Source organism: Labrus mixtus, chromosome 13, assembly GCF_963584025.1.
Source record: "Labrus mixtus chromosome 13, fLabMix1.1, whole genome shotgun sequence".
Taxonomy (NCBI): Eukaryota; Metazoa; Chordata; class Actinopteri; order Labriformes; family Labridae; genus Labrus; species Labrus mixtus.
The window spans coordinates 519,632-546,752 of record NC_083624.1 but is presented as its reverse complement, the minus strand read 5'-3'; the positions used below and the strand labels follow the sequence as shown (position 1 = coordinate 546,752).

Below are 27,121 nucleotides of genomic sequence, written 5' to 3'. Positions count from 1 at the left end.
AGCATCAAATGAGTCCGTTAGTTTAATGAACATATAAAGACAGCTGGCTCATGTGAAATGTGTGTTTGAAGTATCCTTAGATTTATGTTTTAACTGAAACTTAAAGAACTTTTCCAGATATGAAAAGACGATGTGACAGGGCTGAAATGATTAACTGATGAGTATCTCAGAAATTACAACTCTGTATGTGAGATCTGATATCTCTATCTCCATTATTGATGATCAGGATAACTTACATCTCTGAATATGAGAAGGAAACTTAAAAGCACTTCCTTCTTTATCTCTGCACTCGTTTATGAACATGACTGATGCTGCTTCCTGAACCTTTCCATTTGTGCGCTGAAGGCTCCGTTTCCATCCAGAAATGTTCTGCTCAAACGTTTGAGGATTTGCACTCTCATCAGTCGAGCGGCGGCCCCTGGTCATGCTGGGACACACTCGCCCTCTCTGCCTCCGACCCGAGCTGCAGCGTGTACTTCATCACTGTACAGTAGCTCCTCCCCCTGAGCTCATCAGCGGCGTTTATCTGCCCATCGCCCTCATGTTATGTTGCTGGATTTATTACTCATTCATCTGTGGATATGTGGATATGTGGAATACTTCTCCGATTAATAATTGAGTTATGCTATGTTGGCCCCTCGGCGGGGGGGTTGGGGGGTTGGGGGGGGGGTTGTGGTGAGGAGATAAAAGGGGTCCTTTGAAGGCTTAGACACAGATCTGGCAACTCAGAGCCCCTGAGCTCTTTGGAAGCAGAAGAGAGGAACTGCAGGGAAGCGGGAAAAAATAAACAAGATATGCTCTGGCGGGTCTGTCGGAGAGGGGGGGGGGGGGGGGGGGGGGGGTGTACAACATGAAATGGGACGAGGAAGTCAGGTAGACAACAGAGCATCAGCAGTGTTTGATTAATCAGCCTCAGAAGCGCCGCCGTCGTCGTCGTCGACCACTGCCTGTTGTCGGCCTGTTGGGACGACTGTGATGTATTATCTGGTGTTACAGTGCGACTGGAGAGAGAGGCCGGCTGCTTTGGATCACAGAGACGACGAGCGAGAGGTAAATCAAGGTTCGGTTAACCTGTCCCTTTAGTCTGTCACACAAACCAGATGTCCAGGGACTCCAGCTCCCCTCGCCGTCTGTATGTGCGCTTGTTTACGAGTCAAAGTCAGGGTCATCCTTGCAGAATAACGGGTGGCAGTTATCAGAGTTTCCACTCTTTTCCAGAGATCATTTTCAACGATGATCGAGCTGGTATGACAGTCCGTGATCGTGACACACCAATATTAAGTGTAGTCTTTAATAATTCTACACTTCACTTATCAGACTCTTTTATCCAAAGAGACGTACATCAGAGAGTAAGAACAACACAAGCAAGGATCTAGAAAAAAGGGAACAATGTGAGTAAGAGCAAACGATCAGCTTTGAGTCTGATTGGACACACAGGTGCTGACAGGAAGTGACCAGAGGCAAAGCACAACATTGAGGGCAGTTCTTGAGAGCTCTAATCAGTATAGAAACCATCTTATAAGTCGTGGTTATCAAACAAAAACCATCGTCACTACCATCATCATCATCAATAATATGGAGACCATCATCATTACCATCATAAGTGAATTGTAGAATTAAATTATCTATAGACTTTGATTCAATCTGCGTTGTGGATTAATGTAACAAATCGATACTTTTATTAACGTGTGGCGGTGAAAATGTCCAGCCCTGTAGGAGAGTGTTGGAATAATTTTCCAGGATATTTTACTTTTTCTCTGATTTTCCAGGTGTTTTCCAGTACTGGAACATTTGTCAACTGTTTTCCAGGTTTTCCAGGACGGTTGGGAACCCTGCAGTTATACACACACACAACCTGCACATCAGCACTGCAAACAAGACCTGGACCTGCGTTCACTCTCGCTCTGTGATTCCCCCGGCCGCGCTCGATCCTCGTCAGCATCACTCAGCTCTCTCTCTCTCTCTCTCTCTCTCTCTCTCTCTCTCTCTCTCTCTCGTGTTGGCCGAGCTTCGCTCACAGCTCCGGGGGCCAAACTCTATCTTCTCCGTCTCTCACTCTCTGATTCAGCATTTGGTGTCTCACCAGGCCTCTCCTCCAGCCAGCGTTCACATTCTTGACTCTAAGATGTGGAGTTTGGCCGAGGCGATGACATATATTAGCAACATAACATAGAGCAGTGAATGGGACTTGACAGGTTACCCTGAGAGCACAGCTTTTCAAGGTTTCCATATTTTCCACTCTGGTATTAAGAGGAGGAGGAGCTGGTGGAACGGGACGCCGCTGGGACAGGCATTCCTACAGGCCTTAACCCCTCGCTGTGCTGCAACCAAAAGAGCGCTTCTTGTTCCTTATGACATCAGGTCTTGTAAAACAAAATGGACTGGCTCGACGCTAATGTGAGGGCGAGGATCTATTAAACACAGCTGTCAGTAAAGCTCATGGCAGGGCTCCTGCTCTCTGTGTTTATTGTTCTTTTTTTCTACACGGTGGCTCTCTACCCGTCCAGAGCATGGGCAGGTTATTCATCGATTTCACTCCCATTACTCACAATGACACACTGATTCATTTTTCATTCATACCATCTGATAGCACAGGAATCTGCCATTGTTTGAGTAACCAGGAATCAGTCACAGCACTTTATTAAAATCGTGCATGAGTCATAGTGATTGATGGGCTTAATGGAGTGCTAATTCGATTTTAACAAAGCTATAAATCAGAAAAAGTAGAACGCATACCTCCACGGTTCTTCCAGTAGACGCGGACCTGAAGCTGACCATCCTGGTAGAAGGGCGTGCCCACCTCCAGTGGGCCAGAGGGGCGCTTTGCCAGGGTTGAACCGAGAGGTGATATCTCCTCCTTCTTTGACTTGAGCACTGGCTTAACTGAAGAAGAGAGAAAGCAGAAATGTTTGCTGCTGTATCTAAGACACCAACAGTGAGTGTGTTGTGGCTAAAGCCTTCAGCATGGAAACAGAAACACACACTTATTTCTTTGTAGGATCAGCAGCAGTTACAACACACTTGTAGGAGCCAACTTACATTCATACATGTTAAAGGCTTTATATGTGATGTTTTGATCCAGCAGGTGTCGCCCTTGAGCACCAGCATGAAACCAAAACAACTCGCGCTGCATTGTTGTGTTAGCATGCTAATGCTAGCGATCTTTATTATGCTCGTATCTTCACACTGCATGTAAATTTACCTGAAATGAGCGTGATCTAGAAACACAGTTAAGCAGTGAGTACAGTATGTTATTCTTCTTTTCTCTAGTCCCTCAATTAAACAACTTTTATACTCGAGGGGAGGAGTCAGCCGGCCGTCCGGGCGATGTAAACAAAGTGAAGATAGGACTCTGAAAACTCTGAAAACATCACAGACAGTGGGACTCGGGTGTTACACCCATTGTAGACAGTCATGACTCACAGAGTTATTTTCAGAGGATAGACTTGATTTATACATTTAAGTGTGAAAAATCACATATTAAGATTTTAAACAAACTGTGGATTAAAGGAATTTGTTTTATCAGTTTTCCTTCGGAGTTTGTTCCTCTTCAAGTGAACACAGACAAGTTAATCCAAAGCCATTTGATCTTCAAGCCAACACAACACTCCTTGTGCATAAATGTGGTGGAACTGGATGTGTACACACACGGCTCTAACACTGCCAAGGTTAGAGGTTCAATTCCCTCTGGAGACACATAAGCCTAAAATATACACACTCACACACACTGAGGCTCTCTGTGTTTCTAAAAGCACTCAGGGAATGGATGAAGATGTCCCTGTACTCAGGCTACTCCTGCTTTTTGCTAATCTCGTGTTGATTGGCTGCCCCTAGACTCTGAGCCATTTAGGAATATCAAACTTCTTTTTTGTATTCTTTTTTTTTCAGGGTTTATTTCTGGGCAATAATTGTTTTTGCACCAAATCACATTGACAAATTCAAATCACACAGATATAGCCGTATGTGTAAACCTACATCTCAATAAAAACCCAATTCTGGATCTGATTTTGGATGTCTAACCCAAATTGAATCCACTACAACAACCTGCCTGAAAGCTGTCGAGGCGTTTCCATTAAAAAGGCCACATGTGACAAGCTCCTAATTAAGCCAAGGAGAAGTCAGTGTTTGAGTGAAGTCATCATCGATCTGCTCTGGATGATGAACGTTTCAGACTCAATACTCATCAATCCAAAAGATGATGAGATATTTTAGTTTGCATGAAAATGTTGGACTGACAAAAACACACTCTAATGTGATAAAAAGTCTGACAGCTGAAGGACTGTTGAGTTAGCGTCATCCCTCACCTGACTCATTGTTCTGGTTGGTGCTGAAGTGCAGAGAGGCCTTGGAGCTCTTCAGACGCACCTGTCCCCAGTACGTCACCGCCTGCAGCTCCACAGTGTAACTGCTGTTCTGTTGAAGCCCCTCCAGATCCACCCAGCTCTGAGCCTGCAGAGACAAAAACAACCCACATGACTGTTACCACACTGTCACCGACCCAGTCCCGGTCCCAGCTCAGCTCTTCACAGGCCTGTGGGAAAGCCCTGCTTATTGGGAACACATGTGGCGCTGTGGAAGGTATCGTGGTGGGGAGATAGCCTTAAGGGCCGCGGCGAGGGAGCCGTGTTATCAGAGCCTCCCAGGGCTTCCTCACTGTGTTTGACTTTCAGCATTCCTCCATCAGCGGGAGCATGATGAGTTCTTGTTATTGACTGTGCGTGTTTTGACATTCCTCTAGCAGCGGGCTGCTTTCAAAGCCCCGAGGTGCCAAAGTGGAAACCAGTAGTACATGTGTCAATAGGTGTCTGGTGTCTCCCACCTCTGTCTCTCTGTGTGCCACATCTGCTCTGTGTTTTATAAACTAACTCAGGAGAAGACCCGGTCCAGGTTTGTGTGTGACGGTCTACACTACCTGTCCATCTGCTCACGGCTCTATAGAACTGCTCCACACAGATACTAAGACCAAAAAGAAGTTCACTTTTACTAAACATACTGATAACCCTTTTATACCCTGAAGACATCCGGCATGTCAGAGAGTGATTTATGAGAAAAGACAATGATCTTGTCATTTCCATTTCTACATTCTACAATTCACTTTTCAGACTCTTTTATCCAAAGAGACGTACATCAGAGAGTAAGAACAACACAAGCAAGGATCTAGAAAAAAGGGAACAATGTCAGTAAGAGCAAACGATCAGCTTTGAGTCTGATTGGACACACAGGTGCTGACAGGAAGTGACCAGAGGCAAAGCACAACATTGAGGGCAGTTCTTGAGAGCTCTAATCAGTATAGAAACCATCTTATAAGTCGTCGTTATCAAACAAAAACCATCGTCATTACCATCATCATCATCAATAATATGGAGACCATCATCATTAAGTTAGTAGGTATTCATGAAAGAGCTGGGTCTTTAGCTTTTTCTTAAAGGTGCAGAGGGACTCTGCAGATCACATGGAGTTTGGAAGTTCATTCCACCACCGGGGGGCGACAGAGGAGAAGAGTCTAGTCAGCGTAGATTCTAGGCAGGGCGTAGTGGGGGGGTGGGGAGTGTAGATGTTCTAATGGATCTATTTCTACAGTCTGTGACGGTCCAAACAGCGCCTGCATACATGAATGAGTCATTTTTATGTAAATGAAAACATTTTAATACTAACAAAATATTATTTCACAGCTTTCTGAGTTGTCCAAGTCTGGAATTTTTAGTGAGCTTTTTTGAGCTCCTGTTTATTCAAGCTTTCAGAATCAAACTGTGGTTATCCTTTCTATGTGATCTGTGTCTGCGAGAGCGCAGGAGGAAAGAAAAGCAGTGAAAACTTCTCCTCCTGGCTCGACCAAACAGTTGAAGATTCTCCAGTATTAAAAAAGATTCAACACTCAAAGAAGGAAACGTGATATTTATGTAATTTTTTAGGGTGTTTTTAGAAGTTCAGTTTTACTTTCCTTTCATTTTATCAATAGGCTTAGATAGTAAGTTTAGTTTTATAAGTTATTGACTTCAAAGCTATTGGGAACTATGTTGATGATTAGATAATTAAGTCAAGTCATATTTATTTATAAAGCACATTTAAAAACAGCAACAGCTGACCAAAGTGCTGCACAATACATAAAAAAAGAAAAAACAACTTGAGATGACAACATCCACAGGAAAGAGAGAAATATATATATGTATACATATATATATATATATATATATATATAAATATATATATAAAGAATATATAAAGAAAGCAACAAAATAAAGAAAGCAACAAAGGACCTGAAAGAAACGGTCTATTCAGGACCAGAGGACTCAAATACTAAAATATATAAGTTTAAAATATATAAGTATGTCTTGGGACTTAAAAGAGTCAACAGAGGGTGCAGACCTGATGGGATGAGGGAGGCTGTTCCACAGTTTAGAGGCTTTTACTGAAAAAGCCCGATCTCAATTAAAGAAACAAATCCTTCAGAAAAAGCCAAATTACACTTTAGCAACAACGACAAAAATCCACCAAAAAAACAAACTGCAAATAACTTGCACAACTCAAACTGATACTGAAGAAAAACAAACTGTGAAACTTGATTTATCACTTTCTAAAGGGCTATTTATCGTAGAGTTTTACGGTGCATTTAAGTGCTCTTTCATCAGTTTAAGGAATTAAAACCATGAGGAACACGTTGTATCAATCTGTCTGTGATTGATTGCCTTTCAAGCATAAATAAATAGATACAACTCCCTCCATGTTTATCTTTTTTCTTCTTCCTCCTGCAGGTCTGTGTGGATATGAACAGTGAAGTGTTGAAGCCAGAGAAGATGCTGAGAGAATCCTGGACCAGACTTTTAAGAAAGAGGGGGGGAGGGGGGGAGAGAAGAAGAGACACATCACTGAGACAGGGTGAGAAGATTACCCCGTTGGTGGTCTTTCTCCTCTTCTTCTTGGACGGCACCATGGACTTGGTGGGCACGGTCCAGCTCCAGAACACTTTGTAGTGATGCACGGGGATGTCTGGCTCGTCTGGCAGGGTCCAGTTAAGACGGGCTGTGATCAGGCCCTCGTCGCCCAGCGTCACGTTGGTGACACGCAGGGTGGTCGGAGTGGGAGGGGCGGAGGGATCTGAAGGCGGAGAAAACAACACAGTCAGTGGGAACAAGATTCAAACAGAGAGGAGCAGAAAGAGGGTCTCTTGGTGTTTTTTTAAGGTGACAAGTTTTGAGTTTTCTTGCCCGTTTAATTTCAGGTCAAATGTACGGAAAGCCAAAACAGCTTTCATCGCTGCTCTGCGGTGTGGGAGGGGGACTAGAGTGACAAGATGTGAGCTAATTAGTCCACCATTGACAATCTGCCATGAGATGTTATGACAGGTGTCATGTCACGTCCATGACAGCGTTCAGCAGGTCAGGGGTTAACAAACACATGCTGCTCACTTTGGCTCCACACTCAACATTCCTGTACCTCTAACGTGCGTGTGTGTGTGTGTGTGTGTGTGTGTGTGTGTGTGTGTGTGTCCACATTAAAGCTTGATCTAACCTATCCATGTGTCCTGTCACCCAGACTACTGCAGGGCTCCCAGAAGCTGAAACCATGACGGGAAAAATGAGAAAACTATTCGCGTCACACAGCGCCTTCCCTGCCCTCTCCCACCTGAAACACATTTAAAACAACCCCCAAAACACACACACACACACACACACACATTCAGACACATCAGCTCTCCATACCAGCTGATCTAAGATAAATAAGCAGTCAGTCTTTACAAATTGCCCTTACAAAGTGTAGTAGTGCAAAATTGCACTCAGATGATACGCGACCGGGTTGTGTAAATAACAATGGCGTGACAGAGCGGCCGGGAGCTCATCAAACCCATGACAGCATCCCATCAATCTATCACCATTCTGGCACTGATTGGCCTGATTGGAGATCGCTTTCCATCCCTGCAGCAGAATCCTTTTTCCCCACCTGGTGTCTGGCTCGGTCTGACAGCCGTCCAGAGCACTCAGGGGAGTGAAGGTATGACAGAGGATTGACAGGACGGGTCAAAACACACAGCAGCGAGCACTTTTGGACTTTTTAGATCTGGCAGAAAAAGCTGCAAAGTGCTTAGGACGCCTGCTAGTTCTCCACTGCTTCAAAAGCATCATATAAATTAAGTTATAATTAACACAAGTTAAGTAAAGTGTGTTTTTGCATAGATGATTTTTTTTCATTAAGAGTCCCTCAAACAGGCTCATTACTCTGCGTCCACACATCAAGCAAACACACTATCTGATCTGGATCAAATTCAAACTAGACACAATATAATACTCCTTTAATCCCTGGGAACCGCACAACAATTGGCCGTGGCTTTAACAAATGCCATCTGCGGCACAACGCAGTGATTTAGAGTCACTCGACATCGAGCGCTCAGCGCTGAGACGTTGAGCAGCAGAAAAAAAAAACAGGATGCCATCAGAGCTCCTTCGCTAATCTGTGGCAAAGATCTGAAGCGCGCCTCGGTTGCGTCACTCCCTCTGGAAGCAAGACAACACTTGCATTCATTTGAAACCTGCAATATCCTGACTAATTCAGACATATTACATTTTATATGGCTGTAAAGAGGGGAAAGCCCGGCTTTCTTTGAAGGCAGAAATGAAGATCTGGTTGCAACAGAACAGAAATGTTGTGCGCACACAGTCTCTCCTCATTACTCCTCATTCTGCCTGGCATGGGCATGAATTAAGTCTTCCACTTAGCCTCACTCTGTTGATGTTTGGAAACATTTACCATAATCTAGATGTACTTTTATACGGAGCAGTTAAAGAGAGCTCGGAAAAAAAGTAAACTTAACTTTAATTTTCTGTAAAAGTACATTTTTTATGTACTCTAAAGAGATGCAAGGTGCTCGGCAAGAGTGGGAGAAAAAAATGCAGAATTTCTCTTGAGTCAGTGTTGCAGAAAGTTTGGGAGAATATTCACCTACATGCTGGGTTACAATGGTTTGTACAATCGTTATCATTCATTTACAGTATTAAGTGCTGCATCTATTTACTTCTATTATTTTGTTCTTTTTTGTCACTTTATTCTTTCACAGAAGAGTACCTTTATGTTTTATTACATTTTGCTTTGTTAAAATTTTTAAAAAAAAAAAGGTTTGATGAAATGTCAAATGAGGTTTTTAAACACTTTCCCAAACTTTCCACCTGTTCCAAAGCCTTAACCAAAACAAATGGATGGAAGTGGGTGTCAAACAGGAACTAAGTCACAAAGCAAGGCCACACACACACACACACACACACACATTAACACACACACACACACACACACACACACACACACACACACACACACAGACCTCTGGAGGAGCGGAAGTGTTTGCTGGGCGCAGTGAAGCCGCGGGTCCCATGCACGTTGACTGCAGCCACTCTGAACTGGTACCATCTGCTCGCTCTGATGTCGGCCAGTTGGACGCGCTCCTCTGCGGTCTACAGGGACAGATGGGGGGGGGGGGGGACACACAGAAACCACAGGGGGTCAGGGTTCATGCGGGGTCACAGCCCCGTGTGAGTTTGCTGCTACATCAGTCATCTGTGTGTTTTCTCTTTGCCAAACTTTCAAAGACACTGTGAGTGTGAGGAATGTGCAACCCGTGTGCAACAGTCTGTCAGCGCGGCGCTTCAACAGATGTAGCATGTGGCACGCCGGGACTCTGAAGTGTCTCAGTGATGCAGATCCATAAATGTCTGATCAAAAGGAGTCCTCACATGGAGACATTTGAAGGGACTTTAATACTAAAAAAAACGTTCATCATGTGCTTCAGAATGTGAGTGTGTGGTTCACTACCTGTGACACGGTCTGCCACTCTGAAGCGTCGTCCTCGCTCGGGTGGATGCCGTAGTTCCAGCGGCGCTGCACCACATAGAGAACCGGCTCCACGGAGATGTTGAACTTAGAAGACCAGCGGATGTCCAGCTGCCCCGACGGCTGCTCCACAAACACCAGCTCCTTCCTCGGCTTCAGAGGGACGCCTGGAAGAACGAGCAGGGGAGAGGATGAGAGAATCGATTATCATAGATTAGATGTTTATTTCCATTTGCACAGGTACAGGACAGTACAGGTACATTGGAATTTTTGTGCGTTTCTCCGAGTCAGCTTCTACCAAAAAGTTAAAATTATATATAAAATAGAATTATAAGAAAAAAAGAGAAGAAAAGTACAAAATAAATAAGTTGTAGTAACAGCTAAGTAAATTAAAATAAACTGTACAGAAGTTATAAACTGTATTAAAGCAAAGATATAATACACATAACAAAGGGGAACACTGTACAATGAAATGAAAATATAAAAATGTTTTCTTGTCTCTATGTCGTGACAGGAGTTAAAATCACCACTTTATGGAACTTCGGAGCAAAATTCAACATATTTGGTTTTTTTTTTCCCTTCTCTTCTTCGTGGAAAGATAAATGACACCATCAGATCTGGACAGATACAGATTTTAAAAACGAGACGTGACCTCACTTGCGATAGATTTAATACACGCTGCGGATCAGCAGATCATCTTTCTGCCGTGACACATCGGGAGGTTTCCTGGCCGGAGCGATGTGTTTTGGTAGCTGTGCTTCTCAGAGATGATACACACAGTTAGCATCGAGCTGTGACGTCTTACTCTCTCTCTTTCAGACACAAAACACATCGAGTGCAAACATACACACACAATATGTACAGTTCATTTGCATGGTTTGCACTTTGCATTCAGCCTTACTGATGTGACCATGTGCAGTAAATTAGGAGATTTATTAACGTGCAGGACCGGGCCAAATGCTGCTCCAGCTTTGACTGACTCTCTCTCTCTCTCGCCCTCTCTCTCTCTCTCGCCCTCTCTCTCTCTCTCTCTCTCTCTCTCTGGAGTGAATTTATAGCAGCAGGGACGTAGTGAGTTGTTGATTGAGCGTTGGGCACAGTGATAATGAGATGGAGATTGGAAAAGCAAGTTTGGAAAGTACAGGAGAAGGCTGAACACATCCCACAGTCCTCCATAAATCACCCAGCACTCCACAGCGTTATGTCGGACCTCAGTCGCGTCCACACACGCGCTCAAGGCTACCGCGCCTCGTGTTGGTAAACAACATCATCAACAGTGTGTTTTTGCATGCAGAGCGCTTGATCTACTTATATTTCTATTCAGCCGTCATCCCGGGCGTGTGAACGTGATGGACTGATGTGTTTGAAACGGTGGGAGATGAAGGAGGGTCTCTGAGCTGCACGCACACCGAGTCAGTACTTTGTTTTGTGTCGCTGATAACAGCTTTCTGCATGCTAACAGCTGGGGGTCATTGTGCTGTGGTTTCACAGCTCCACAGTCGAGTGTGTGTGTGTGTGTGTGTGTGTGTGTGTGTGTGTGTGTGTGAACAAATGTGTCACATTTCCAGCGCAACAACGAACATTAATGTAACCACAGCATTCCTCCTCTCCCTCTGTCTTAGCTCATCTGCAAAGCCCAAACCACACACACACACACACACACACACACACACACACACACACACACACACACACACACACACACACACACACACACACACACACACACACACACACACACAAACAACCTCTTTCTTCCGCAATATGTAGGAGGGCACTGAATACTCGTGGTGTGTTCTTTCCAAAGATAACTTTGGGGTCAGGTTCAGTCCAAGAATCAAACAGCCCTGATGTTTGAATGGCCACACATGCTCTCTGCAGCGTGATGTAACTGAAGCACGATCCACAGCGAGGCTTCCATTCATGTCTTCACCGTGCCAACAATTACACTCCAGGAATATAATTCTCAATACTCACGCACATACCATCATAATGACAGCTTCTAATTACAGGTTGAGGAAGGCACTACAAATATTGGGATTGTAGCGCGAGGACTTACTGTAAACTTGAGACGAGCTGATGGACAGATTCTGAGTCAGACTTGTTTTGACAGCGTGAAGATAACTCTCTGCTGAGGTTCATTTCATTCTGACAAATACATTTCACAACATCATCGGCTTTTTAAATCTCCTCCCAGCTTGTTTTCTAGTTCTGATTTAGAACTGTGCCCTCCTTAAAGGCTTTATATGTGATATTTTGATCCAGCAGATGTCGCCCTTGAGCACCAGCATGAAACCAAAACAACTGGCGCTGCATTGTTGTGTTAGCATGCTAATGCTAGCGATCTTTATTATGCTCGTATCTTCACACTGCATGTAAATTTACCTGAAATGAGCGTGATCTAGAAACACAGTTAAGCAGTGAGTACAGTATGTTATTCTTCTTTTCTCTAGTCCCTCAATTAAACAACTTTTATACACGAGGGGAGGAGTCAGCCGGCCGTCCGGGCGACGTAAACAAAGTGAAGATAGGACTCTGAAAACTCTGAAAACATCACAGACAGTGGGACTCGGGTGTTACACCCATTGTAGACAGTCATGACTCACAGAGTTATTTTCAGAGGAGATACTTGATTTATATATTTAAGTGTGAAAAATCACATATTAAGACTTTACGTTTGAACTGAAAAACCTAGAAAAATATGAAGTGAACAGAACTAGAAGAGCCTATTGAACCATCAGTTTTATATTTGGCACAGCATGTTTTATCAGAGCTGCACCTCGTCGTCATTACAGAGCAGAAACAGCATCACGCTCTATTGCTGTAAAAAAAGGGAACGCTTTGTGGCACATCAAAAGCCCAGCAGGGGTTCTGTTTCTCAGAGCCTGAACACTGAACGTTTTTTTCTCTATCAGGGACCTACACACACTGGCTGGGGACCCTAACCTGAAGACACACACACACACACACACACACACACACACACACACACACACACACATCTGAGAGTGATCTCAGCGGGGGAAACGCTCCATTTCTCGCTTGTGTTTGCATAATAGCTTCCAGCATCACGGCTCATCACGGCGAGGACTGCATACACACATAGAAACAATTACGCCCTTCCAGCCATGAGCAGCTAATTAGACCTTTAACACCGAGCACCAGGACAGGAATCCCATGTGGACTCTCAAACCAAAAATGCTGAGTTTAATTCAGCGTAAGTGTAGTGCTGATGGCGCCCCGTCATGATCTCAGAGTTTGGTCGTCTGCTGGATTTGAAGGTCTTAAGAGCACGACGAATGGTTTTCATTGACTGGGTCACTGTATTGAAATTTCTCAAGGCTACGCCTGCTTTCATCCCCCCCGATTTACATGCTGTTCACCTTCTGAGCGTGACATCCACCATGAAGTCCCTGAAGGATCTTTCCAAATCAAAAATAAATAAAAAGCTCAGACTCAGAATCACACACAGTACAACATGCTAACACATGGCCGTCACTGCTGCGCTTCACAGCCTGATTTAAGACTCATCTTCCTCCTCTGCTCTCGATTCAACATCTCAAACTTTGTTATGGCCGCAGGCTGCCAGAAATTGCACCCTGATAGTGTATATAATGTAGTTCCAGCTCCCGTCTCTGAGTTCAGAGGCTCTCGGTTAGCTCACATAACGACTCAGCACCCTCACATCATCGAGTGCCCCGGGCGGCGCTATTAAACACTTTCACTGGAGCAAAGATTCTTGGGTGCATCTGTGTCTGTGAAAGCCTTAAAGCTGATCCAGCGAGTTTAAGAGTGGAGATGTGTAACAGCATGAGGGCTGCTGAGTGTGACGTTCAATGAAACAGGGATGAAATAAAGATTTATGATTCTTAAGCGAACAGCCAAAAATAGTTTAGAGATAATCTGCAATTTGCGTCATTGAGATTTAGAATGAATGTTTTGACAGAGAGGGATTAATAGATTGGAGGTAATTATTGAAAATTATGCAAACTGCAACAGTTAATCACGTTAAAACATGACGTCAGGAAACATCCGTTTTTGAACCTCATGAAAGGAGAAGGAGGAAGTATCCAATCCAGGACTCAGCTGACAAACCGGGTTCATTTGGTTCCTTTTGGAAACATTAGCAGGAATAATGAAACGAGGAGCCGATTGGTTGTCAGTCCGTTTCATCCCATTTCTTTTAGCAGTAAATCGTATCAGTCATTGTGAATATTTGATGTGAAAAATATGTAAAAAAAGAAAGACATAGGCTGTTTGTTTAGCGTGTTGTGAGTCATCTGGTCTGACACCTTCCCCTTTGCAGCTGTTTCAGGAATTAAAATGATAATATAGAAATAATCAACAATTTCACGGCTGTCTTTTTTAGCTTGTATAAAGGCATCCACATACATGTCAGCTCTTTTCATTATTAACGTAGCGTTTAAACACTTCATGCAATCTAGGAAGTCCTCTAATTACTTTTTTATACTCATGTTTCTGAACTGTTAAACAAAATCAGAATGTATGAATTGTAATTAACCTGCGATAGTAATAATTGATCCATGAGGGTAACAAGTAACAAACAGTCCCACCCTGTACTGACAGTTTTGAGAAGTTACTGATATCTGGAGATGTGTTTGTTATCAACTTGTGTATGTTGAGAACTCCATATTTTCATGAACTCAAACACTGTTTTGATACTTTCTATTGAAAGCCTTTTTCAGGATTAGTCATGCAATGTGTTAAGATGCTAACATACTTTTTCTATGTTGTATTTTTAAGTGTTTATAGCATATAATGAGTATACAATCTGTTCTGTTTTAATGCAGCCTTAAACTCACCGTTTACTGGTTTCTTTTCAACGGTTCTGCTTCCCGTTAAAGAAATCAACATGTTGAATAACATCGGGCACGAGAAACAGCCAACGGCTCTAATTTTGAAGCCGACGCACACCATCTTTCATTAGCCAACCAACAACTTAGTTTGTGCCCTCTAGTTGGATGGAAAGCCACAACGACCAATCAGATGGGTTTATTTGGTTGGACTGTGAAAGAGCTTTTGCAGTGTCAGTCATCAAAACACACTTTAACAACCAGAGACCACAGATGTACACACAACCTACCTTTATAGCTTTAAAGTCTTTATATGTGATTTTTTTGATCCAGCAGATGTCGCCCTTGAGCTCCAGCATGAAACCAAAACAACTCGCGCTGCATTGTTGTGTTAGCATGCTAATGCTAGCGATCTTTATTATGCTCGTATCTTCACACTGCATGTAAATTTACCTGAAATGAGCGTGATCTAGAAACACAGTTAAGCAGTGAGTACAGTATGTTATTCTTCTTTTCTCTAGTCCCTCAATTAAACAACTTTTATACACGAGGGGAGGAGTCAGCCGGCTGTCCGGGCGATGTAAACAAAGTGAAGATAGGACTCTGAAAACTCTGAAAACATCACAGACAGTGGGACTCGGGTGTTACACCCATTGTAGACAGTCATGACTCACAGAGTTATTTTCAGAGGAGATACTTGATTTATATATTTAAGTGTTAAAAATCACATTTAAAGACTTTAAACAACATGTGGCTGCAAAAACAACTTTCTTTGCGATGCAGTGTGATGCAGGGCTGCACTCTTGGTTTTTACCTTTATAGAGGTTCTTGGGCAGCTGGCAGGTGTGGCCGCAGCCGTTGGAGCAGCACTTCTTCACAGTGGAACACTCTCCATCCTCCTCGCAGCTCTCCACACAGGCTGCTGCAAAGCCGCTCGCCTTCTCCGGGGCCGGACAGTCGCCTTGTTTCACTCCTTCCACGGACTTCAGGAACTCACAGCTGGTGAGACACTCGTAATGCTTCTTAGGAAAGAGGGGCTAAGCGGGAGGAGGAGGGGGAGGGGGAGGAGGGGGGGGAATATATAGGTTTGATTACTTTTTAAGACCAACCAGTCTGGCTGCAAACGAGCCGCGCTGTGAGCTAACAGGGATTGTCCTGTTTACATTTCTGCTCCTGCCTCAGAGGAGTGGTGAGCACATGAAACTGCTTTGATTCAGTGTTGTTACAGTGCAGAAAGAGTTACTTCACACTACTCTCAAAACTTTCCTTTCATTGAATTTTCACCATGAGCAGCTCAAACACTTGAATCTGAGGCGACCACGGCATTTGTGGGTAGTGACATACCTCGCATAAATCCTGGCACTGGTTTTCCTTCAGGTCCCAGGATTCCTTGCAGGGCTCCAGGCACTGTGAAAGAGAGAAGGGTGTCAGTTCTTCAAAGAGGAAGCCACATCAAAGAACCACCGCTTATTACCACTGCTGCATTGGAGATGATGCTTTCTGAATTGGAGCGCTGGCTTCCTGACAGACGCCTCACTTCCCTCTCTACAGGTTCACAGCGAGCAGTCACACCTTCTTTTTTTAGAGATGCCCCACATAGCATCTGAGATCTTACACAATACTCTACAAAAGGAAATACAGGACAAAGGTGGACGTCCATAAAGAGCAGACTGACACACCCTTGGGCTGTGAAATCTACTGCTTCTTGGATTTTGGTTGAGATCTCTTCTTCATGCCTCCACACTGCTAGACTCTCATAATGTCTACACCTCACTGTCATCCAGCTCAAGTCTGGGCCTGATACACTCTGGTGTTGGCACCAAACTGCCCTTCTTTTTAGGGAGAGCGCTAGATAAATGATACGGTTCGTTTAGTGGTCTTGGGTTTCCATTTTTACAACATGTGGAACAAATTTACCAAATATTTGGCTAAAATGGTTAAAATAAGAAATCTTAGCAGCTTAAAGTCATTCTGCCAAACATAATGCAATGATAACATCTAAAAATGAAAGTTTACCAATCTAGTCAAACTCTTTTTGCTTTAAGCACAACAACAACTCCCCCCACCCAAAGAAATCTAATTCAATAAAACGGATAACGGATTTTAAGAAAAAAAGTCCATGCATGTCCAATAGAATCAGGCAGATGAAGCAGCAGGACTTATAAGCGCCTGTTGCTGATGTGAAGGAGAAGAGAAGCTCAGTCAAAGCAGTCAAAGCTCGGCCAGTTTGCTTCTGTGCTACACTGGGAGCAGCCAAAACCTCACCAACCAGAGTCCTGCCAAGGTCACTCATTCAAATCCATTTAATTTAGACTCCTGCACCGGTTACAGTTTTAAGACGGGGCACGGCGGTACATCCTCAACACATGACTACACTCATCATCTGGGATGGCCAAATATATCTTCACCAACGGGAGAAGGCGATGTGATAGAGTTGACATGGAGATCTGCCTTCAGTGGATTTGCACTTTTGGTTGGAATTATGCATGGTGCAGTAAAGAGCTTTGAACCTGCATTCTTTCTAATGGCCAGTAGGGGGGAGACCTTAATGGTGGCAAGAAGCGACGCATTGGTTTTCTGAATAATTTTTGAATTTGCAATGTTGAAATGCTATCTCCACCTATCTCCACCTATCTCCACCTAAGAACAGTTCCACAGCCTTTTTTGCCCTAAAAACAGCGACAGCTTTGAAGAATAAGAAACGAGTCATTGAGACCAAAAACATTTGGCTGTCAAATTGTGTAAATGTGGAATTTTTGCAGTTCAAATTCGCATTTTAATACGGGATCTAATTAGGATTCCCATCATAGGGATTCAAGGACCTGATGTTTGTTCACTTCTGCGTTTGCTTCAGTTTGGACTTCAGAGGTATCCACCCTACTGTCCATATACAGACACCTAGCTTAAAAACAACATAATGGCGCCGGCAGAAATGTGGAAATTGAGGCTTCAAAGGGGTACACACAAACAAATTGGCGACATCAAAGTGGCTAAGTCGACTTATTTATCCAGCCGACGAAGGGCACCTTCTCTAAAGAATATATTTAACACAGAATTGATGTCAGACTTCTTGTAGCTCAGTCAGGGGGCGAGGATTGGATTTATGACTTTAATTTGCTCATTAGCCCACTCTGTCATTATTATGCCATTGCCAGTGAAACGTTTATTTGCTTTTTATGGAGTGCGGTGCACCGGCGCACGATGAAACATAAACCTTTTGCTTCTGGAGGAACATGCTGCAATCAAGGCTGCACACACGCCTGCCAGCGCTCAATTACACTCGTCTCAGGCACACGGAGAAGCCCTGTGTGGACACTGCGTCGAGTGTTACACAGCCGAGCTCCAGAGGACGGAGGAGGCTGTGTGAGAAGGTATTTTCTTAATTACTTCATAGTAATATAGATATCTCTCTCTAGCGGTGATATAAAATATAGAGTGCCAGAAGGAAAATTGGACACCTTGCAGGGAAAGCGCAGAGTTATGACAGCTGAGCACTCCAAAAGAAACTAATGTGGTTTCAACAGAGCTGATCAGGTGAAACCGCTGCAACACCTCAGAGGTTTAGGATGACATACGAGCTCAAGCACACCATCCAAGTCATGCCTCATCGTCCAGAGTGTCTACGCTGTGTTACCATCGTCTGCTATTAATAATGTGGTGACCTTATATCATTCATTCTGTTCTCGATTGTGTCCACAGAGAGTGCAGCTTGCAGTAGCAGCAGCCTCAGCATCCCGGCCTCGCTAGAACGATGAGGTGTTGAGGTAATAACTGTGTTCTACACGCCGCGTCTGAAGGACATTCTGCCAGTAGACGCACATGTCCAAAGCCCCCAAATCCCTTCTACAAATCACTGAACATACAGACATAAGCCAGGGGATCAAGCTCATTTTACTCATTGAAAGATCTCGTGTGCACGGGCTGAATGCATTCCTTTGGCTTTTCTTATGGACAAATCTTTTCTTTATTCTTTTCCGGTTCACAGCTATACAAGTGAGAATAAGAGTCATCGTTACCTCGAGACGCTCGGGCTCACATGCCAAGCAGCGTGAATTCACACAACACATTGCGTACCAAAGATATTGCAACACAGATGAGAATGCTGGCTGTGTGTTAAGTGTTGTCTCACCCCCCAGAGTCTCACTTTTCCCTTTCTTTCTTTCTTTTTCTTCTTGGTTAAAGTTTCCAACAAATACCACTTCAGAAATCTTACATAAAGTGGAATGTATCAGGAAGGTTATTTCTTTTCTCACCGAGCAGTTATATCGTAAATGGGACTCTTTAAAGAGATAAGTGTTTGTGTGGAAGGCAGTGAGAGCTCCCTGCAGGTGTGCCCAAATCTGACAATCTGTCAGCGATCCTCCCGAGCCACACCCACAACCTGACATTTAAGGAGGGAGCAGGAGGACTGACGACAGATGTCTTGCCAAAGCAAATGGAGCGGCTGTATTTAATTACAAAGGTGCTCTCATCAATCAACTGCCCTGATTCTTATTTACACAGTTTGGTGATCAATCTCAACTATTGCACTGATGTTAGGACACACATTCGTGCTTGGGAGAGAGCGCCAAGAAACATTTTCTATAAGATATGGGCCAATTTTTTTTCTAGGGTTTAGCCTACACCTGATCACACACAGGTACACACCCTCATCTGTGTTGACATTTCTCAACATTTGTTGCTCAGACTTTTTGCACAAATGCTTAAAGCAATTTTTGGTTTGTTGCAATTTAGTATAAGACTATTATACTATTTAAAAAAGATAATAAAGATCACTTTATTCTATTAATGGGATAAAACTAAGAGATACTGGTTATGTGGTTTTATAGTTTAGTTTTTTATTTTATTATTGTGTCATACATACATCCATATGCCCAGCCTGCATGTTCTTACATGACACCATAAATTAAAAAGGTTCCCGGATCAGAGTGCACGAGGTAAACTATATTCATTCTCAAGAAACAAAAAGAGAAAGCAAGAAGTCAAACTAATCAAACAGAATATTCTGTCTTCTTCTCCAAGCTTTTGAAACTAAATTATCAAGTTTAAACACATCAAACTGAAACAGCCATTCCAGTTTCTGCACATATGTCTGCCCCAATATTTCTGATTTTACTTCATGAAACAATAATTCTCTTAAATCATCAGATTTTGTACAATGCAAAAGAAAATAACAATATTTGGAATTGATGAGTCCAATAGAGGAAGTGATGTTCCACTGTCATGTTTTCCTCCCAATACTGCCTCTGATGGTACCCAGTCTTAAGTCCACATGCCAAATAAATACCCCTCTGGAAAAGCACTGACTGCTCACATTTAGTGAACTTTGAATAACATTTGTTTGGGTGGGGGGGGGAGGGGGGGCTTTCAGATTATTGTATCGGATCAGTGCATTGACTTTCAAAGTCGCAAAAATGTGTACCATTCTAGGCAGTACTGGGTCTCACAATTGATACCAGTATCATTATAGATACTTGTACTGGTGTAGATTACCTCTAGTTATAACCCACCACAAAAGTTTTCAAATTATAACGTAAACTTTTCTTAACCATGACAGCAGTAAATCATAGAGGTAGATGGTACCATGTTTTTTCCCCCTGAAAAACCATTCCAAACCTAGACTTGAGTTGGCTATCACATAGAAGTCGTCTCTCTTGTAATACAAACTTTTGAAAACTCTGAAAGACGAATAAAAAATGTCATTAAAATGCTAACATCGGGAGTTATCGGTGGTCTAACCCGTTGGTTTTAGTGGATCCAAAATAGGAGGGAAAGCTTCAAACTTGTTGCACATCTTGCACCTTCTATTGCAGCTCTAGTGTTTGACTCTGAGATATAATCTGTGAAAACACACCATGGAAGTGGAGTGGTGAACATAATCGAGCTGGACAAAGTGTATCTGCTGGGTTTAGGTGCCAACGGCTTTGTCTCCCTCAAGCAAATCTCTCCACTTGGCAACCCAGCCACCATCTGTTTGAATAGAGTGAGGAATGCATGTCATTATTCGATGTGATGTTAACATATTTCTGGACAAATTGTCTCCCCAAAAGACACAAATGGCTTTACTCTGAGATGTAAACAAGAGCACCGGTTGTTTTCTATGCTGGACTTAACAAAAGAACTCGAGCGGCCGATTTCCCCCTTTTGTCCCCTTATCTTCTACCCAACGGTGACACATTCTGCATGGCTAAGTAGGAACATCCACAGCGCTCTTTCAGTCCACCATTTCACGCTGTAATAAAACGCAGCAGTTGTTACTCTGAGGGACCCCTAAAGGCATTCTGTGGGGGACGAGGAGAGAGTCAGGCTGAATGGCAGCCAATGCCACAGCCCATCTTCACTTTGTCATGGCCGGGCGAGACAAGGCGAGATGGAGGTGGAGGGAGAGAGGAGGGGGAAGAGGGACTGGGGGGGGGGGGGGGCTGGTCATTGTGCTTTTTTTCCATTAATGGTTCATCAACAATTCCACCCATCGTTAAAATGCTTACTGGCCCGAGTGAGGGACTGGAATAACATATACAATGAAAAAAGTGTTTAGTTTGAGCTAATGAAGCATGAACAGCTACCAGTCCACAGCGCTTAACAAAACACAGCGTACGGGAAACAAAACATCAGCTGCATTTCAGAACTATGGAAATGACTTTTTGCATTTTACACTCATTCCCCATATTCACCATCTTCATCTATCATCGTGCTAAACTGCTGGTATGAAGTTCCAATCCAATCCAATCCAACTTTATTTGTTTAGCACTTTAAAACAACCACAGTTGACCAAAGTGCTGCACAGAAGAATAAATAAAATACAGAACAGCTCACATGAGATAAAAGAAAACTACATGTGAAATACAGAATTAAGTTAAAAGACATAAAACATAAGTAACATGAATAGGCACGCAAAAAAGAAATGAAAGAAATAAACAAGTCGACGTCTTAGTGTGTGTCAAAGGGAAAAGAGATGGGTCTTAAGACGAGCTTTAAAAACAGGCAGAGAAGAAGAGGCCTGTTTAACGTGCTGAGGTAAATCGTTCCATAATTTTGGAGCCGCAACAGCAAACGCACGATCCCCTCTGAGCTGTTGTGTTGCTGTGCTCCAGAAAGTCAGTCACACAGGGAATCTGATCGTAATAATCACTGATCAGAAATACAATCGACAGCGAACATCCAGAGGCATCAGGCCATATTTCAAAGTTAAACAGCATATTTGATAAGCCAATAGTAACCCTAGCAACAGCTGATATTAGCATTGAACCACTTCCTAGCTCAAATTATGTTAGCAAGAGATAGCAAAATATATGGTCTGTAACTCATATTGATGCATATCATAGTTCATATCTGTACGGTCATTCATCACTCACACAGCGGCCATTTTCCTCTGGCGTCGCGCTCAGGGTAGGACGCTCAAATGCAGTCGTGGTGTGCTGCTGGTTCATAGTTTGTCAATCAACAATTGTTATCATTTCACAGTTTCATGGTTGATCATCGACTGAAAAGACAATTGATAGTGAGCGTACTAAAGGACATTTAGTAAGGGATTTGAGTGAAAAAGATAAAACTAATCCTCTTATTTTAAATTAATTAAGCAGCCAAAACAAATGGCCAAACACTTTTATGGACCAGTGCTTTGTGTGTGTACACTTAAAAATGGGCTTCCCCGCTGCGTTTTAGTCATTTAAACCAAAAGCTTCCACATTACATCCGGGACCTTAAAGCATCGATCGTAGCCCTGACGGTCACTGTAAAGCCTGAGTGGTGCCAACAGATATTTACAAGGTGCCTTTGCGGCCCCTCGGGACCGAACAGCTGCCTCCTGTTCCTCTGGTAGACTCAGATATGGAGGAGTCTCTGTTGTTGATCGTACACATTGTAAATCTCACCTCCAATCTCTCTGAGTTATGGCGGTTTTCTGCTGCCCTCGCGCTTTTCACACCCGCGATGACCAGACTCAATTATTCCAGCAGCTTTCTGGTCGCTGCTCATATCTATCGACCGATCCAGGAGCAAGCCGGCGAGCTGTGCTCTCCCCTCTATTGCAACGGGCACTTACTCCACATACTCACTCACTTCTCACTCTATTTCACTTTTATTTGGCTGTCGTCTCCCCTCGACATCTCCTGGTTCTTCTCAGTTTTTATCTGCCTTTCAGTCTCTCTCTCCCTCTCCGACCGTGTCCGCTCTAATCCAGATAAATTTGAAAACTCATCTTCTCTCCCTGCATTGGCCTTCCATCACGCACTAAGCCTGATCTTACTCAGAAAATGGATGTTTTCCAAAGCTCTCCCTAAAGTAGATAAATGTGAAAACACCAGGCTTATGTTGCAGTGTAGACAAAGAATGAGCTTTTTATCATGTGATATATCTTTTAAAAACATGGCCAATGCACTTTCATTTGCCAGCAATGCTGTGAGCCCATGTTTCTGGAGCCTTCAACTTTTTTTCTTTTTTTTTCAGTGAATATGTGTTTTCCAAACCTATAGCCAAGCACATAGTACAGGTGATGTCACTGACACATGGTTTGTGTCTGTAGTAAGACAATTGCACAAGTACAAAGAAGTCATATATTGAAACATGCCAAACAAAAACTGTAGAAGAAATGAGAATAATTCTCAAGAGACATTATGAAGCCTGGATTTGAGTTTTGTGAAATCTTGCCATTTGTAGAATCCAGATAATCCAAAAAGGAGGGAGGGCTGAGCAGATCTGAGACAAACAAAAACAGTATCTCCATGACTGATACACCAGCAGTAACAGTCCTCACATTCCTTTGATATTTTGTTAAAGCACTGGATTATTTTAGTTTCTTTATGTTAAAATTGACCCTGGCTAAGGAAAGTTCATCAGATGTGAAGAGCTCCAAAAAACAGTTATCGTCACTATTCATGCAGAAAGTGTCACAACTACAACTAGCTTTATTCTGAGCAAACACAAAAATCTAATTTGAACAAACTAAAAGCAGATTTAAAGCAGGACTTCAACTAACCATGCTTTACTTTCAGAATAAAGACCTTATATATCGGTTTCCATCTAAAGAAATCATTCTACTTTTCTACACAAAGAATAACCACCATGTCTAAAAGCCTGTAGTTACCTCTTGGATGATCCAGAGAAGACAAGTGCAGGTTTACCAGGCTTTAACATTTCTCATCAAGTCATGGGGAGCCGTTTCTAAATAAGTGTAAAGTCATATGCTGCAGAGGCTTTCCAATACGTCTCTGATGTGCCGTTAAATTTGAAAGGAAAAAATATTGAGAGTAAATCAGGAAGACGATATCTCCTTCCTGAGCTGTTATGAAGTCTAGACACATTATTTCCTCAACCTCACTCGACCTTTTGTCCTGTTAAGTCCAGGAGATATCGGGGATTCAGTTTCTGCTCTGCTGTAAATCAGCACAGGTGTGCAGCGAGCAGACAGTCAGGTAGATCAGAAAGATTTACAGCGAGATGTGGCTCTGCAACTCTACACGCAGCCGGCTCACATGGCTGCTGATAAATATGAGATGAGGTTTTTCCAATGAGCAGAAGGCTGCTTATCTAACTGCCACACTTATCAGGAAGAAGAAATGGGTGAAAGTTTAATTAAATTAGAGCTGTTGGACTGATTCCCAGCCAATGTTGACGTTCTTAAACTCAGTCTGTGCTTTGTGAGTGCATCTTAAATATTCATACAAAGTTTTGCTCTGATATTTTTGGGGGAGTAGGCTGGAATAAATGTATACAGCAGCGGATGCTGGGGGTCTATTCTACAATTACATAAGCCTCTGCAAGCTTGCAGCAACCCAAGAGAAGTGCTGCAGTCAAAGCTAGAAGAGACGCTCATTAAGGTGCATTGTTGCCCCTGAGTTTCATTCGCTGTTAAAGGCTTTATATGTGATGTTTTGATCCAGCAGATGTCGCCCTTGAGCTCCAGCATGAAACCAAAACAACTCGCGCTGCATTGTTGTGTTAGCATGCTAATGCTAGCGATCTTTATTATGCTCGTATCTTCACACTGCATGTAAATTTACCTGAAATGAGCGTGATCTAGAAACACAGTTAAGCAGTGAGTACAGTATGTTATTCTTCTTTTCTCTAGTCCCTCAATTAAACAACTTTTATACACGAGGGGAGGAGTCAGCCGGCCGTCCTGGCGATGTAAACAAAGTGAAGATAGGACTCTGAAAACTCTGAAAACATCACAGACAGTGGGACTCGGGTGTTACACCCATTGTAGACAGTCATGACTCACAGAGTTATTTTCAGAGGAGATACTTGATTTATATATTTAAGTGTGAAACATCACATATTAAGACTTTAAAGGGTTGCAGGTGACAGGGAGGGGAGTTCATCTCGTCTGTCTAAAGGTGCAGGTATCTGTGTGGACATTTGGCATTGCCTCTTGCAGGTCCCTCACAGTTTATCATTATTTCAGTTATAGCTAATATTGAGTCTGAATGATCTATCATGTGATTTTTTGTGTGGACGGATTTTGACGTGTATTTGTTTCGGTTTGTAGCCTGAGAAGTTTAGTCAACTAGTTTTTCCCGCGGGCTTTGACTGCGCACAAAAAAACAGTCAGAGCGGAGCGCAAAGAGCCAAGAGGCTAGAGCTCTTAGCAATAAGCTTAAAAATGATCTAGATATCTGCATAAAAGAGCAGCTAAAAATGTGCTTTAAGATGTCTTCTGTCAGAACCGACTCCGTGTAGCATGTAGCATGTAGCATGTAGCATGTAGCATGATGATGGTTTTATTTGAGGTCATTGTTTACATGTGACTTGAGCCTCTAACCAAAGGTCATTTTCTGTAACTATGTGATAGACAATAAAGATTTTTTAAACTTATTATTATTATTGATTTTGGAAAAGAAAGTATCGGCCACACCGATGCCCCCGGAAATTTGGAGGTCACTCCCAGAGGCGTACGTCGTAGATAGACAATCGCCAATGAGTCTCTCAATAATATTACAAAAAGCAAATTGTTGTCCTGCTCTTTGTGTGAGGTGTCAAAAGTGCTGGGATTTGTTGCTTTTACAAACAAAAAAGGAATTTTTCCACTGATTCATATTAGATTCCTACAATTACTGCATCTGTTTTTCAGCTATTTCATAGAAAGTAGCGAGGGAGGAATTTCCTGCAGCACCTGAGAAATTCAAAACATTTCACTGTGGTTTTTTTAATTAGTCTTAAATTTTAACGACACAGATTTCTTTGAATTCCTCTTACATGAGTGCGGACACATATCCCAAATCTCAAAGTGTCTCAAAGTGCTGCCCACTGTAAGACTCCAGCTCCGGTGGGCTGAACAGAGATGTACACGGTTCAAGACTTTCTGTTTTGTTTCTCAAAGTGAGGCTTTGAGCGGTGACTAACCCAGCAGGTGGTGTCACAGTCATCCTCTGAGCATCACTTTAATTATTAATTTAGATGCAGTTGAGGGCACAGACAACAAAGAGGCTGAAAAGGAAGCGCTCTGCAGAAAGTGAGAAGAAGGAAAAAGGAGGAGGAGCAGCAGGGGCAGTGCATGAATTATACATCTAGCCCACAATCAGAGGTGCCTGCCTTATTTATGAGCAGAAAGGGCCCACACGGCTCAGCCAGAACTGTGCTTTGTCTGCTGTGGAATGCAATAGTGGTTCACTTAATAGTTAATGACTCTGAAGTTTCACCGAGACACCCTCCTCCTCTTACAGGTCCTCCTGCCATCTCGTCTTGTTCTGGAGCAACAAGAGTCAAAAACACAGCGGCTGTAACTGGAGCCTCCGTTATCACCTAGCTCTGGGCTCAGTTTACATCTTAGGACAATTAGACTCAACAGGAAGTATCCATGCAACGTGCTGCGTACTACGGGTGAGCGTGTTGCATCATTTCCTGTTCTGTGTTGCTCAGTGCTGATCGTTAGAGCTAAAAGCTTCATTGTTAATTCTGCCTAGTTTCTTACGACTGTTGTTTCCAACACACTGTACGTTCAGACAAACAGAAGCACTCCTTCTCTCTAGCAACAAACCTGCTAAACAGTTTTGTTTATTTTAGCTACCTACTCTTAGCCTAGCTTAGCAGTTAGCTTTATTTACAATTGATACATATCTCAGACAATACTACAACGATACATCACAAAATTAGATCAAATTAAGGATTTTAAAACGCCCCTAAAAAAGGGTAAAGTGCAGGATTTACACAATAACTCACTGTTTTGGTGTCCTCTTATTAGGCTTCACTCCTTTACTTCTTTTCATCACTGACTTGATATTATCTGTCATCTTCTTATCTAAAAGACATTTCAATATGAGGCACCAGCGACCGTTTCATCACAGCAGTCAGGACGATGATATAACGCTGTATCGATATTTGGTCCTGCCCCTAATAAAGAGACACATGGGAGCAAATTGTAAAACTCTTCTTCTGCGCCAAAACCATTTAATTAAAGCCGTCTTCTGCTGAGTTGATTTACATCAGCAATCACTAACACAGCTAACCACCACATTCTATCAAGACCATGTCAGCCAGATTAAAGATTGAAG

General features: G+C 42.9%; 1 protein-coding gene across 1 annotated transcript in view; it reads right to left on the bottom strand.

Annotated features, from left to right (window-relative positions):
* The window catches only part of LOC132986574 (anosmin-1), a 52,323-nt gene that overhangs the window by 8,497 nt on the left and 16,705 nt on the right, over positions 1 to 27,121 (bottom strand). Inside the window, exons 3-9 of the mRNA XM_061053028.1 lie at positions 15,975 to 16,037; positions 15,445 to 15,667; positions 9,799 to 9,983; positions 9,311 to 9,440; positions 6,890 to 7,095; positions 4,305 to 4,449; positions 2,737 to 2,883 (exon numbers count right to left, since the gene is read on the bottom strand). Coding sequence (XP_060909011.1) covers positions 2,737 to 2,883; positions 4,305 to 4,449; positions 6,890 to 7,095; positions 9,311 to 9,440; positions 9,799 to 9,983; positions 15,445 to 15,667; positions 15,975 to 16,037 — 1,099 coding nt within the window. The remainder of the gene's footprint in view (positions 1 to 2,736; positions 2,884 to 4,304; positions 4,450 to 6,889; positions 7,096 to 9,310; positions 9,441 to 9,798; positions 9,984 to 15,444; positions 15,668 to 15,974; positions 16,038 to 27,121) is intronic.